Source organism: Protomyctophum parallelum, assembly GCF_964188405.1.
Source record: "Protomyctophum parallelum genome assembly, chromosome: 3".
Taxonomy (NCBI): domain Eukaryota; kingdom Metazoa; phylum Chordata; class Actinopteri; order Myctophiformes; family Myctophidae; genus Protomyctophum; species Protomyctophum parallelum.
Genome location: NC_139698.1, coordinates 51,155,433 through 51,170,620, shown reverse-complemented (window position 1 = coordinate 51,170,620; position 15,188 = coordinate 51,155,433). Strand labels below are relative to the sequence as shown.

Genomic DNA, 15,188 nt, shown 5'->3' with positions numbered 1-15,188 from the left:
GCTATGGCCGCCCGGGGTGATGGATGTCCCTGATAATGTTTTCAGCCTTATAGCCACACAACGTCTCTCGTGATTTCCTACTAGAGAGGGGGAAGCTCCCCTCCCCACGATGCGCTGTGCTGTTCGCACCACCCCTCTTCTGCAGTGCTTTCCGTTCTGCGGCGGTGCAGTTTCTAGATCCAGGCTGGGCAAACAATTTGCATTTACCATACAAGTGTATGTTTGACAGCGCAACACCCTGACTCGGAAAGCCAACCTTGCTTCCTAGAATGGGCCCCATGTGAGTCATGTTGCATGATGTGTGTCGTCGTCCCCCCCCCCCCCCCTTGGTGGTGAAGGTTTCACAAGGATGTTGCTTCTTCTGTCTCTGCTGCGGTCGGTGTACAATATATCCAGTAAGTGTCTTCGAACTTCAGTCCCCGCATTCAGCCAGGTTGTTTCATCTGATTCTATCGCAGCTGATGAAAGTTTCTCCTAGCTCTGCGCCGTCTGCTGCTGCGGCTGCTGTGTGGTGAGTGGCACATCTTTAGTCTCCTTTAATCGTGAGATCAAGCCATTCAACGTTTCTTTCATTCGTGATAAGCCCCTAACAGAAAACGGTTTGAAGATAGTCTAAGCCTACTGGTTTTTGGGAGGGAGGCTGCATGCTTGGCCATGATTTACTTATACAGTATGGATAGGTTATTATTAGGTAGTGAGTTATTCTATTTAACCCATTCTGACCTGAGATCAGATTCATACGAGGTTTTCCACTGGACACACACTGGTCTGATTAACCCATTCTGACCTGAGATCAGATTCTAAAAATGTCTGTCGTTCTTCGATTTTTCAAAAAATAGCAGACCTACAAGCTCGTATCGCGCCACTCGGTGGCGCGATATGAGCTTGTAGATCTGCTATTTTTCAATAGATAAAGCATAACATGATGCTAACCCCCAAAATGGGTGCCCGGTCAGAATGGGTTAAAATAAGTATTCTAGTGTAAACTTAAATATTCTCTCATTGTTGATATATTCAATGATATGTTATATATTCAAGGAAATAAGTTGAAAGTATGGAAAACATTTATTTTCTGTTCATCCACAAAAAAAAGAGGTTGTGAAACATTGCAGCACCCTATACTTTTTTAGTCCTATGTTTTTATTGGTGCAAAAGTTACCTTATTGAAGCTTTTTAATAACTGTTCAATCACATACGGTCATACACCATCCAAGTACACCATAATTTCTGTATTCCTTTTCTAAATTTAGTTGAGATGGGCCAAAAACTGGCAAAACAAACATTGAAGGTTTGCTGCTGCACTGTCCCACGAAGATATTGCCAAATCCTGAAAATGGTTGTTGACCACCACAACAGGAAGTGAAACTATGGCGGTTGCAAAATGTTCATTGCTCAACCCCTAGCTCTAAATGGTAAATGGTAAATGGTGCATTTATATAGCGCCTTTATCCAAGGCGCTTTACAGAGATCGTGCATTACATTCACCCATTCACACACACATTCATACACAGATGGCTGCGGAAACCATGCAAGGCACCAACCTGCACATCGGGAGCAATTTGGGGTTCAGTGTCTTGCTCAAGGACACTTTGACAGTAACTCTGGGGGAGCCCGGGTTCGAACTGGCAACCTTACGGTTACCATCCAGGCCCTGAGCCACCGCCGCTCTAAAATCTAAATATTAAACTAGCATTATGATATCCAAAGATGAAGATGAGATCAAATCATATAAATGATTAAAACTTGACTTGAATCTAAATGCAGTTCTTGAAAGACATTCACATCCTTCCCTCCCTCAGGGGCCGATCTAACAAGCTAACAACCTGCCGCATTGCAACACGTGGCGCTTGTGACCTTGTAGAGTGGCTTCTCCTCTCTGAATGTTCACCTCAGAATAGGGACGCTAGCAATAATGATAGTAATAATAATAATACAACTTTATTTATATAGCACCTTTCATACATAAATGCAACGCATAGTGCTTTATATATATATATATATACACTGTATGAGTGAGCATATAGGCCGTGTTTAACCCATTCTGAACGGGCACCCATTTTGGTGTCGGCATCATGTTATGCTTTAGCTATTGAAAAATAGCAGATCTACAAGCTCATATCGCGCCACCGAGTGGCGCGATACGAGCTTGTAGGTCTGCTATTTTTGGAAAAATCGAAGAACGACTGACATTTTTAGAATCTGATCTCAGGTCAGAATGGGTTAATCAGACCCAGTGTGTGTCCAGTTGGAAACCTCGTATGAATCTGATCTCAGGTCAGAATTGGTTAAGTGCACCAGAGCAGGAGTCAATAATCCCAGAGAGCAGAACAGACAGTGCAGGTCGTACATTTTCATATTGGGGTCAGACTCAGGTTGTAGAGCCTGATGTGTAACACAAAGGACACTTTGGGCACAATGACATCACTTTGTGATGTGGAGGGGGGGGTGATTCTGAAGCTGAGCATATTCCTCATGCCCACCAGCACGTCATAGAGGAGATGAGAGAAGTTCACCGGGATGGCATCCATGAGCTAGAAAGTCCAAGAATTAAATGAACCCATTCTGACCTGAGATCAGATTCATACGAGGTTTCCCACTGTGGACACACACTGGTCTGATGAACCCATTCTGACCTGAGATCAGATTCTAAAAATGTCAGTCGCTCTTCGATTTTTCAAAAAATAGCAGACCTACAAGCTCATATCGCGCCACTCGGTGGCGCGATATGAGCTTGTAGATCTGCTATTTTTAAATAGCTAAAGCATAACATGATGCTGACACCAAAATGGGTGCCCGGGCAGAATGGGTTAATGTGAAGCCAGCCATAAAACAAGGACATTTATTCTGTTGACTACAGTGCTTGTCCTTTAGCAGTAGAGATGTGTTAGATCTTGCACTTCTTGTGGTGCTGCTGCCTTTGCATACATCACTGGTTACATGACTCCTTCTGTCACCCTCCAGCTTTTCCATAAAGGATTCCAAAGAACCATTTTTGTGTGTTGACGACGGTGGTACATGTTGTAATATAGACCAGTGGTTCTAAAATGTTTTTTTTTGTCTCAGGTCAGATGACATAACTAGGGGTGCGCATAACTGCTTTGGGGCTAGTTCTCAGAGGAGCACCTGGAGACTTTGCTTGGTGCGCACGGCGGGTGCACGTCTCTACTCTACCACAACGTTACTTTAGCCAGCAAGAGATTGCACACGAACTAATGTCGCGGAGGTTGAGGATGTGTTTAACGTAATTCCAAAGTGTGTACAATGTTTAAATGACAGATGCATGGGTTTCATATTATAAATGTGTGAACTTTGGCTAAAAGCTGTGTTGTGAGCTTGTAGATCAGTCATTCTTTGCTTGGTGTGTCTCGAGATTTTGACTTACCCTGGCCATTGGTGAGCCTTGTTGACAAAAGGTTTTGAAAACCACTGTATTTCATCAATATACAACAAAGCTGTTATTGTCCTCAAATCCTCAAATGCATCATGAATCATATGTCGTCGGTTGAATGTTGCCATGCACACACCTTGGCAACACTGCCAGTTTGAAACTGCTTGGGTTTTGTAAAGCAGCAAAAACCTTCATCCTTCATTCATTTATACATATTTATTCACACTCAGCCTGTCTTGAGGCATGGTTGGAAAAAACAAACACCACCTGATGATGAAATCGAGATTACAGTTCAGACAACTGTGAGCCGTGAATGTTACACGACTGCAGGAAGTTTCCCAACCCTGTGGCCTCAGTTGCATGCGATTCGGCTGTGTAAAGTGTGTATGTCTGTACGCATTTCATCTTGGGATGACAGTAAGGACATTGCATACATTCCACAAATCAGGAACTAGCCATTTCCACTATTTATGGTAACCAGTCTCCTGCACAGATGCTACAGAGTAAAATCCTCAGTGGTAATTTAACCCTGAGGAGTTACAGGTCCATTTGAATCCACATTATCTGCGGTGGTATAAAGCCCTATAAATATTTAGGGTTACACTGCAAATGGGATATACAATTGAATAGATAAATACATAAACAGGTTTTTGAGTGCTATACTTACTGTAAGTAGTAGAACTTGCTAGTTGCGGATTTGCGGAATGTATGCAGCTACTTGACCTCCAAATGTGTTACTGGTCGAACAATGTTATATATGAGATTTATTTTATACGGCATATACCATTTACTATTCCATAAACTATTATTGTCTCCACCAGGCCGAAGGCATGTGGGGAGAGTATGTTTTGTTTTCTTATGTTTCTGGTGTATATACAAGTAAGACGCGCAAACGCGTGAAGCGAACGCAGCTCGTGTGTGTGTGTGTGTGTGTGTGTGTGTGTGTGTGTGTGTGTGCTACAGCTGCGCCCTCTGGTGGCGGGCGGGTGGTGTAACAGCGTGACACACACACACACACACAGACATTTAGCCCTTGCTGTCATAGTAAGTGGCTCACTGCGTTCGCAATGACATACCTTCAAAATGTTACATTGGAAACCATGCTTGTAATCTACAATGGCGTAAATGTGTCATAATTGACGTATAATCCTACTGGGTTTCTTATAGTCTATCTGGCCCAGAAGTTCTCATCTGTTTTCGTCTTAAACGAGTGCTTCTGGGAGCAGGTTTCTTATAAATCCTTTCAGAGGAAACGACCATTCCTCTGCTTGACATATGACCAAAGTGCTATAATAGAAATGCCAGGGGCTTCTATTTGATAGATCTATAAACTCACAAAGTGTGTTTTGTGTATATCTGCTATTTCTGAGAAATTGCACTTTGAAGATGTTTGATGAAAATAGGGAGAGTATAGCCTCAATGTGGCGACTTTTCCCCCAGCAGTATAGTATACATTTTACTCCTGTAATTGAATGGCTCAAGCCCAGCATAATAGTGCAACCTCCGCTCTGGCAAAGTATTAATTCCCTTTACAGAGAATTGAGGTCACTTCAGGGAATGTTTACTTTGACATTTTTTATATTACACAAATGTTCACCAAAGCTGGCGTGAATATTGCAGTCCCAAAGTCCATCCGGAACCATGTCATGTGTTGCTTTATGAATGTTGCCATGCACACACCTTGGCAGCACTGGCAGAAAACTGGCACAGCTTGGTTTTTGGACAACAGCATAAACCTTCATCTTCCATTTATCTATTACTGGTTCTCAAACATATTCATGTCAATGACCCACAAATGGGTACATATTTGACCACAGACCCCCATTTGAATCAATTTTATGGCAAGGACCCCTAATAGAGGAGACTTTTTTGTTAGATTGTCTCTCTTCATCTGTCAATACTGTATGTTTGAAGATAACAGTGGCGAGAGTATAAATCACTTTCAAGCTGACGTGCCTATTTTTGGCGGGGGGTCTTTTAAGTTTTAACATTTCAACAATCTTCATTTTTCTTCTTCTTAATCTTAATCTTAATCTTAATCTTAATCTTCTTTTTAACAGGGCTTATGCGGTATACATTTTCAAATAGTGGAACCGCCACAAAGACTCTGGGGGTCCCTGGTCCCTACTTTGAGAAATATACGTTATTTATGAGTTTATTATGTAGATCAAATCCTCACTCCGTCTGTTTTAAAAGTGATTGAAAAGAACAAAGAAAAAAACATGTTGATGATGCATCTTGAAAGTGCAGCGTCATCAGTCAATCCACCACATGCCATGCGTATATCAAGGGGAATAAATGGCAATTAAAATATTGTTTTGGTGCGATGTAAAAGTATATAATTTATTGAGAATGATGTATTTCATTTTGGCTGCCTAACAGGAGTTTTCATCATGGCATCGGCATGGGTATCAGCACTGGCCTTGCTGCTGCTGCTGCTGTCTGTGAATGCTGCAGGAAATGGTGAGCGATGCCTTTGGAATGAAACAGCCTATCTAAATGATATCTCATTTAGATAGTGTTACTTTAACTCAGTGTACAAATGTAACCAATTAAACCTGTAAAATGACTTTTGTAATAAGTTACAAATGGTTAAAGTTATTTGTACACTCTCCGAAATAATGGTATAGTCTGACTATCTCAGACAGTGTCTGTCTGTCTGTCTGTCTGTCTGTCTGTCTGTCTGTCTGTCTGTCTGTCTGTCTGTCTGTCTGTCTGTCTGTCTGTCTGTCTGTCTGTCTGTGGAAAAACTCAAACTGCTCCTATATGTTTTTCGTGACAACACTGAAAGTCTCCTTGAACAATGTGGACCCTGTTGTAAACGAGTGTAATGCTTAATTGGGTCGTCCACTCACAGTTAACAGTCTTCGTATTGAGTTTGTGCTTGAAATGTACTGTAATTCTGCAAACTGTTAATAAATATTTCAATCAATCAATCAATCCTATAGTTGACAAAAGCATTTTTCCTCTCCGTTAGAGAGTGACAGATTGCCATGTGCAGAGATCCAGACGACCAGCACAGTGGTGGCCTTGGGGTCACCGGTGACAGCCACCTGCATCATCAGCGACAGCTGCCCTCTAGGCAGCGGACAGGCTGTTCGCATAGAATGGCAACTCGGCCAACATCGCCTCCCCAGCGGCGCAGCCAATGACAGTGGCAGGATCTCCGGGGTTGTCATTCCCAGCTTCAATGAAACTAGGACATACCTGTCGTGCTGCGTCCGGCAGGCCTCAGGCTGTCCGATAGTGGCAGGCGTGGAGATCAGAGCTGGACGTGAGAACGATTTAACTTGCAAGATCACTTTCAGTTGGTTGAATTAGAAGATGCATCTAATCTTTCAGAGACACGGGCACGTGTGCATGTGCACACACATGTACACGAGCTCATGGTTTTACTTTAGCAGCAAGTTCGCAATATTAAGTAATAAATAAATACTCACATATCTTCTTTCAGTGCTGCTCTCTCAAATCAAAATGTCCTACTTCTTTATTCAGCTCAACGCTTGTTCAAGTATTGGACGTAGCCTACTTTAATCTGTACCAATCTGACAGGTGTAATTATCTGTGAATTTAAAGTATGTGTATAATTTATTGGCTATGTTCATGATATCGGCTTTACAGCCTTTCTTGCCAACAGAATGCCAATACACTGCTCAAATGAACCCATTCTGACCGGGCACCCATTTTGGTGTCAGCATCATGTTATGCTTTAGCTATTTAAAAATAGCAGATCTACAAGCTCATATCGCGCCACCGAGTGGCGCGATACGAGCTTGTAGGTCTGCTATTTTTGAAAAATTGAAGAACGACTGACATTTTTTAGAATCTGATCTCAGGTCAGAATGGGTTCATCAGACCAGTGTGTGTCCAGTGGAAAACCTCGTATGAATCTGATCTCAGGTCAGAATGGGTTAAACTTCTCATATGTCCTTTAGGTCCGCCACCAATTCCACAGAACCTCACCTGTAGGACTAACATGGCCCATCCTATCACCATGTCCTGTAACTGGTGCCCTGGAGATGAGGAAATGCACCTACCAACAAAGTACACCCTCCACACTTATATAAGGTATGAGTTGTTTAAAGGTTTTATGACATTCATTTTCATTTATTTTTCTTTTTCTTTTTTCTTTTAGGTTTTATGACCTCAATTACACCCAAAAAACCTGAACTTTGAACATTCAGTGGATTTTCTGTGGTCTGAAGTTTTCTTTGGGGTTTTTTGGGCCTTTTGAGCTACAATGAAAACAGGCAACACAGTGAAACAGTGACATCTGCTGGCAAATCCCATTGACATATATGGGATTTGCAGTAAGTGATGTCACTCACTGCCGGCCAATCAGAGCACCTGTTTGAGCCAGAAAACCCCAGATCACAGAAAATCTACTGAATGTTAAAAGTTCATGTTTTTTGGGTGCAATTGAGATTAGAAAACCTAAAAAAAACAAGAACAATTCCAAAACCTTTTTTTTTATGTCACAATCCCTTTAAGGAATACTGTTAGCACACCCCTGTTTAATTCGGTCAGCGCCTTGGTCCTGTGCCCACTCAACACTGTCTGGATGTCATAAAAATAAACACTATCCACTCATAAAAAGAATGAAAGAAAGAAATAATAGATTTAATTCAGTGTCAGTACCAGGGTCCCGGGAAGGAACAAGCTATGACACATGACAGGATACGTGCTTGACTCCAACGTGTGGCATCTTCAGCTGACGTGCAATGAAGTATAGATAAGGCTATACCTATACACTTATTTGGTATGTACGTATGTATCGGAGTGCAGAGAAAGATCAAAGCAATAAACACCCCTTCATCTTTTTCCAGTACATTTTCAGATGGTCGGAAGAACCGTATGTATGAGCCACCAGTAGGAGTCCACCGCTACACCATCCCTCGCTCTGGCTTTGACATCTCTAATAGGATTGAAGTATACGTGAAGGTAGCGAATGCTTTAGGTGAAGCCTCGTCAGAACCCATCATTTTGGAGCCCCTCTGCGCAGGTGAGGTTCAAAGCTCGTAAACGGTCAGTCAATCACAATCATGCTGGGATCAGTTTGTAAAACAAGAACCGAGGGATGTTTTCTTAACCACTTAGGTTAGTTACATACTTGTTTGTATGACAAAAAGCTAAATTAGCCAATGTACAAGCTCGCAACGTGTCACAATTTGATGCATTAAGAGCTTGTACATCTGCTATTTTTTACTATTATTTCCTTTGGAAATATTTTGGAAAATCTGTCCAAAATATAGGGTTGCCAGCATGATTAAATTGAGTTAAAAACCATTGGTTATTAAATTGTTGAATGTGATATTATCAAACATAAATATCAAACATTTTAGACAGTCTACATTTCCCTAAAGGAAATGCATATTTAATTCAGTCTAATGGCAGAATCAGAGATAAAATATATAAGATTTTGAAAAAGGTCTCCACCAGGTCAGGTAGGCTATTGTGGGCCAGCAATGTTCAGAATTCGCCAATCAGGATGGAATATGAAAACTCTGACGGATCCTCTTGATCACTTGATTATATAGATAATGTGTAGATTGTGTCCTGATTTGCGTGATGTTTGGAATACATTTGTAGGCGTAATATACAGTATTCAAAAACCGGCCTCTTGGTGGCACTCTAATAGGTTAATTAATGTTAAAAGGGTGGCATTTGTTCCTCATGTGGGTGCAAAGTTTCACTACAATCAAATGCTGCATTCATGATTTGAGGCATTTTGTTCCAAACGGAGCACTCCTACAAACTTTGGAATCTGGACACACAGATGGACAGGATGCACATAACTTCGCCGTGGACAATAGTAAAAATGTATGATATGGGGGGGGGGGGGGGGGATATCTAAAGCAAAGCATGGATTTTTCATTCATTCCCTCCAGCAAATCGAACCCTGACACATTACTACAGTAATGAGGAAACCAAAACAACAAAATCAGTGTTTCACCATTGTGTGATACAGAATGTGTGATGCAGAAGTAAACCATTGTATGAGCTTCTCAAATTAAATGCAACTATTACTTTTCAGCCAAGTTTGACCCTCCAAAGATTCTGAAAGCTGAGCCTAAGCCAGCCAAGTATGGCTGCCTGTGGCTGAGCTGGATATTGTCCTCACACAAATGGGTGCTTCTCAGAAACCTGAATCTGGAGGTGCGGCATATAACTGCTGAAAGCAACCAGTGGAGTGAGCCAGTGAGTTGCGCAGGCTTCCTTGACTCGTACACATTCCATGCACTAGACTAGTTTCACAAGGGTTTCTGTTCGGCTGAGTGAATTCCAAAGATAGTGCGTGCGTGCGTGCGTGCGTGCGTGCGTGATTGTCTGTCTGTCTGTCTGTCTGTCTGTAGATTTGTTATTTTAAATTCATCATTTTCATTGTATAACCTACAGTTCAAAATGTATAGCAGGGTTATATACTGCCACCATGAGGCTGAGGCAAAGAAATTGAATGACAGACAGACAGACAGACAGACAGACAGACAGACAGACAGACAGACAGACAGACAGGGCATAAACGTAATTTCCGGCCGCAGCAATTGGTCAGGCACATAAAATCTCGGAGCAACACAATTGTTACAAAATGTCTTTGATATGTGTGTGCATGTGCATGTTTTTGTGCATGTGTTTAGATTACGTGCAACAAACCTAGACAAAGACAATGTGAGGTGTGCCGTCTGCGCCATGGGAAAGAGTACCGGGCCCAGATGAGGATGAGATACCAGCAGAGCCCCTGGAGTGAATGGAGCGGAAGCCTTACTGGAGTCACCTTAGAAAAGGGTATGGTGAAATATATCTATTCAGTGGGGCACAGTTCAGCATACATAACATTCTCCAATATATTGCCCTTTCTTCCATCTCATCTCTTTTCAATATCTACTAAAGCCATGTTCTACATGTCCCATTACTCTTTTTTTTAAGCCCTGGTTCAATTGACGTATTGACTTCTGCTATATGTTCCCTGGCAGGGAATCTATAGGGCTGCCCTGTATGAAAAAATCACACCAGTGTGAACCAAGTGGTGCAACTCCCGTCTATTGGTTCTCTGTATCGTTCCAATTTGTACCGTTCCAATTTCTTCTCTGTATCGTTCCAATTTCTTCTCTGTATCGTTTGCGTCCAGCAGGTGGCAGCCATGTCACATACTTCTCTCGTTCCAATTTCACGCATGCGCACGCCACTCGTGCTCACACGGGTACACACATCACAAACAGGTACACAGGTACACGGACATTGCTGGATGTAGAAGTGGTTGCACCACTTAAAAAGTTACAACACCACTACCTCACTTCTTTCTATAGCGAGTGCAGAATTTTGTTGAGCTGTGAAATTGACAGCTAAGCCTCTTTCTTTCTCTTTCTTTCTCTTTCCTTCTTTCTTTCTTTCTTTCTTTCTTTCTTTCTTTCTTTCTTTCTTTCTTTCTTTCTTTCCAGCGCCTACTGGACAACTTGACACTTGGATGAGGTTATCAGGGCCAGGGGAGCTCAGGCAAACGCATCTTAATGCACACTTGTTTTGGAAGGTACACACTCACCACACCGACGTTCAACACCTGTCACAGACTGACAGATCATTAGTCATGGTTGGGGTGGTGGTGGTGGTGGTTGTATGTCATCTCACTTTTTTATCCTTCTGTTATAGCCTTCAAAACAATTCTACGCCAATGGAAAAAACGTGTCCTACAGTGTCTTGCTTCAATGGCCACCAGATCAAAAGAACATTCAGGTGTGCTCCACGTCGGGATATCGTTGTGATTTCCGGCTTCCAAGACCAACCGGGAAAATCTTCTTATGTGCTAGAAACGCAGCAGGAAAATCCAACCTCACTAAAGTTCCTCTTCTTCAACAGAAAGGTGATTCTGCATTCAAATGCTAGAGGCATTAAACTTCACAATTGCTTTAAACATCTGGTGAAATCCAATGAAAAGAATACATACAGGATGTTAAAGTTCCACTGAGTAGCCTGATATTGTATACAAAAACATGAATTGATCAAGGTTGGACAGGTTGAACATTAAACCAATAACACTAACATGACCGGGCACCCATTTTGGTGTTAGCATCATGTTATGCTTTATCTATTGAAAAATAGCAGATCTACAAGCTCATATCGCGCCACCGAGTGGCGCGATACGAGCTTGTACGTAGGTCTGCCATTTTTGAAAAATCGAAGAACGACTGACATTTTTAGAATCTGATCTCAGGTCAGAATGGGTTCATCGGACCAGTGTGTGTCCAGTGGAAACCTTGTATGAATCTGATCTCAGGTCAGAATGGGTTTAAGTAAGGTTGGGTTTGTTTAGAAAATACACTGTGCACTGTGAGTAATGCTTTTCGTGCTCCCAGCTCGTGCTGCATTATTGGACGTTGCAGTCCTTCCTCATGATGACAGAAGCCTGCTGGTTCAGTGGAAAACCCAGGCCTCCTTTGACATCACTGATTTTGTGGTGGAATGGAGACCTTTGTTAAAAATGGACCCCTCCCTCACCTTCTTTGACCTGGCTGACAGAAACCAATCAAGCCTCTTAATAACCGGTAAATATTTTAAGTTATAGTACTAAGTATCAGGGTCTATTTTTGAGGGGCGCTAGACCCTCCTATGCCCAGCTTTGTGTGTTTGTGTGTACCACATTTGTGATGATTTGATTGATTGATTTCCCAGTGTTGTGTGTTTGTGTGTATCGCATAGGCCCCTTTTCCACCAGAGTTGAACCGGCCCGGTCCATGAGCCAGAGCTCCAAAATTAGAACGTTAATTATGAATTGAGTGGGCAAAACCATACCTATATTAAATTGTTTATAGAGCCAATATAACTAAATTAATATATGATAACCCTTCCACAGTAGTAGCTATTTTATATTTTATGCATATTTTGCTATATAATGCCTAATTTGCATATTTAAATGTACAATTTCGGAAAACTTGTAATACGTGTCCGTGTAGTAAGTAATCAACTGGGGAAGTTTCATGGTGATAACTATTAATATTTTTTTTACCTTAGTATTTTTTTTTATTCAGCATATTTCTTTGGTGTCCTTGATCTTGACCTATACATATCTGCGTTAACCAATGTGCTGTTATAGTTTTAAACAGCCAATTTTGTTAAATAACTATTTCTTCTTGGGCACTGATCCACTCCAACCTTGTCACTCGCTTCGCTAGGCAGCTTTGATCCCTACGAGCCCTATCGGATCTCTGTATATCCGAGGTATAAGGATGGGATAGGCCTTCCTCTGACTGTTAATGCCTACTCGAGACAAAAGGGTAAGTCACTAAAGACATAGAGGTGATCACATAAAAGCACGGGAAAGGGTGTGGGGGGTGGGTTATTTCTTCTTTGAAGAAGGAAAAAAATCCTGCCTCCAGCATGAAAATGTTTTCCTTGTACCTTGTCCCAATCCCGATTTATTGTTATACACTAACGCCCTCTTGTGGATTTAAAGTGAATAACCTCTTTCAACATCAACCAGCAGAGAGGTCTCAAAACAAATTTCAGCTGTATCCCTAAAATATGTTCTCAAACTGAAAACAATGCTTCAGCAGTGTGCTGATTTAATGCTCATAATCCACAACCACACTTACTCATGGACGACCCTTTTTACAGCCCCATCCATGGTACCAGAGATAAGAACCAAAGAGGTGGACTGGTGGTCTTCTGTTGAGCTTACCTGGGATGAAATTCCGTTGGGCCAAAGGAATGGAATCATTAGTAGTTATAGGGTATTCTTTTGGGATGAAAAAGAACACAAAAAAGGTGGGGGAAACAACCCTTATTATGGATCATTTCAAATATCCTGTTGTATGTTTTATGGATTAAAAATACGGGACAATGTTATTTTGATTTTTTCAGTTTGTGAAGCTGACCTGGAAAAGAGAATGGTAGTGCTGAAAGAGCTTAACACTGCATCATTGTACACAGCGTTCATCATGGTTAGCACAGGTGGTGGAAGTATGAATGGGTCGACAATTACTTTCAAAGCACCACAAATGGGTCAGTATGATCACTGGCTTTCTATGGAATATAGCCAACAGCACATTTATATTGCACACCTTTCATTGTGTATTTGTTTTTTCCCTTTCAGATGCAGCCACTCTTTCGATTATTGTAGCCGTGTGCGTGTTTGGATTCATGATGTTGATCACTATCCCCATCATGATTTGTTTCTTAAATAACAAACGGTGAGAACTTAATTCTAAACTCCTATGCTGTGCACAGTGTGGTGTGCTGTGCTGCTTCATTTGTACTCATTAGGAATAATTTAATTTCTCCTCTGCAGGCTAAAGGTGCATTTTTGGCCTTTAATTCCTGACCCAGCTAACAGCAGCATCAGGCCCTGGGTACCAGAATCTATAACTTTGCAGGATGCGCCCCCTCTGCAGGACAATCAAGAGACCGATCCAGTGTACCTCTCCCATCTGAGTCTCCTGGAAATGCCTAAGCAGCTAGATAAGAAAGGTGATGTGTGCTGGGTAGACAGTGGTGCAGAGGACACCAGTGACCTGGGAGAGTCTATTTGTGGTTCCCCAATCAGCTCTGGGTACTGTAGGTCAAACAGTGATTCAGTCCCATATGCCACTGTGATAGGTTCTGTTCCAAGCCAGCCAGCCGACCACCCTCATGCCTATTTGCGTTCTGAGTCCACACAGCCCCTTTTGGATTCTGATGAACCCTTAAGCCCAATGAGCTACGAGAACATGACCACTGATGAAATGCCCATGCAACCGTATTTCTTTGGAGAATGTCACGATGCTAACCAAACAAAGAGAGAATCAGCTACTGTTTGGGATGACTTTCCTTTGCTCAGAGCATTAGTCATGACTGATGCTCAAAGTGAACTTCAATAAGGACACTTTATAAACCTCAAACCCTAAATGTTTTGACAAAGGTGCTAACTGCTAATGCTGAAATTGCATGTGAATTAGATGTAGCCCTCATTGTTGAATGAATTGATTTTGATAATGCGCAAAATGTCTGCTATGCATAGGCTATTTGTCATCTTTTACACTTTGAAGATACATATTAATACCTCTAATAAAATATATTTTTTGTCACAATGTTCACTCAGTCAGCCAGCAAAATAGCATGGGGCCACAGCACAGTTCCCATCAGGTTAGTCTACTCTACTGTATGGCCCAGTGGTTCTCAAAGTGACTCCCATGGATCCTTGAGGGGTTCCAGCTAAATTATTCAATAGCGTCAAAATCAGATTAACCATCATCGGGTATTTGGAAATCTACACAACACGTCACGATGAGATGCGTTATGGCCCGGGTTTGTAGATCTGCTAATCTTGAACTTGTTTTATATATACCTTTTTTTTTTTTCTTTCTAAAAACACTTTTGTATAGTGTCCCAGTGTCCCTGGCTCTTTTCAGGCCGGTATCCGTGGCCAAATACATACAATTTGGGGGACATTTGAGAACCACTGCACTGCCATTGAATAAACTTAGCACATGAGTCTTCTTTAATAGTGCTGTATTCAATCAAGACCTAAAGCAAGACCAAGTCATGGCCAAGACCGAGAACGAACAAGTCCAGACTGAGAACGAGGAGGATCAGGACCGAGACCGAGGACGGAGGGAGGACCAAGTACAGAAGACTGATGTCTACAGAAGGTTGTGTTGTGTAGCTGTAATGTCAATGACATTGCAAATAATTCTCCTGTGAAGGACTTCAAAGCGACTGTGGTGCCAGCAAAAACCTGACTCATTTAAATTGCAACCTTTTGATTTGACTGGTGATAAACATAATTGACAGAAGGAATTGACAATCAAAGTTTGCACATTACAGATCAATT

The 15,188-nt window shown here is 41.8% G+C and overlaps 1 protein-coding gene across 1 annotated transcript; it reads left to right on the top strand.

The window, feature by feature from the left end:
- Positions 1-384: 384 nt before the first annotated feature.
- On the top strand, positions 385-14,414 carry csf3r (colony stimulating factor 3 receptor). The gene is made up of 15 exons (XM_083761745.1): positions 385-511; positions 5,771-5,851; positions 6,366-6,662; positions 7,324-7,456; positions 8,215-8,390; positions 9,423-9,586; positions 10,024-10,171; positions 10,825-10,913; positions 11,033-11,243; positions 11,737-11,925; positions 12,553-12,654; positions 12,995-13,144; positions 13,241-13,381; positions 13,473-13,569; positions 13,668-14,414. Exons 2-15 carry the CDS (start codon positions 5,782-5,784, stop codon positions 14,233-14,235), a joined length of 2,535 nt encoding a protein of 844 aa, XP_083617871.1. The 5' UTR covers positions 385-511; positions 5,771-5,781; the 3' UTR covers positions 14,236-14,414.
- The last annotated feature ends 774 nt before the right edge of the window (positions 14,415-15,188 follow it).

Bases quoted from the DNA above. Each gene is read 5' to 3' on its own strand.
- csf3r (XM_083761745.1), top strand. From the start codon at position 5,782: ATGGCATCGGCATGGGTATCAGCACTGGCCTTGCTGCTGCTGCTGCTG. The intron at 10,914-11,032 runs GTACACACTCAC...CTTCTGTTATAG, and splicing joins ATGCACACTTGTTTTGGAAG to CCTTCAAAACAATTCTACGC. The intron at 11,244-11,736 runs GTGATTCTGCAT...TCGTGCTCCCAG, and splicing joins TCCTCTTCTTCAACAGAAAG to CTCGTGCTGCATTATTGGAC.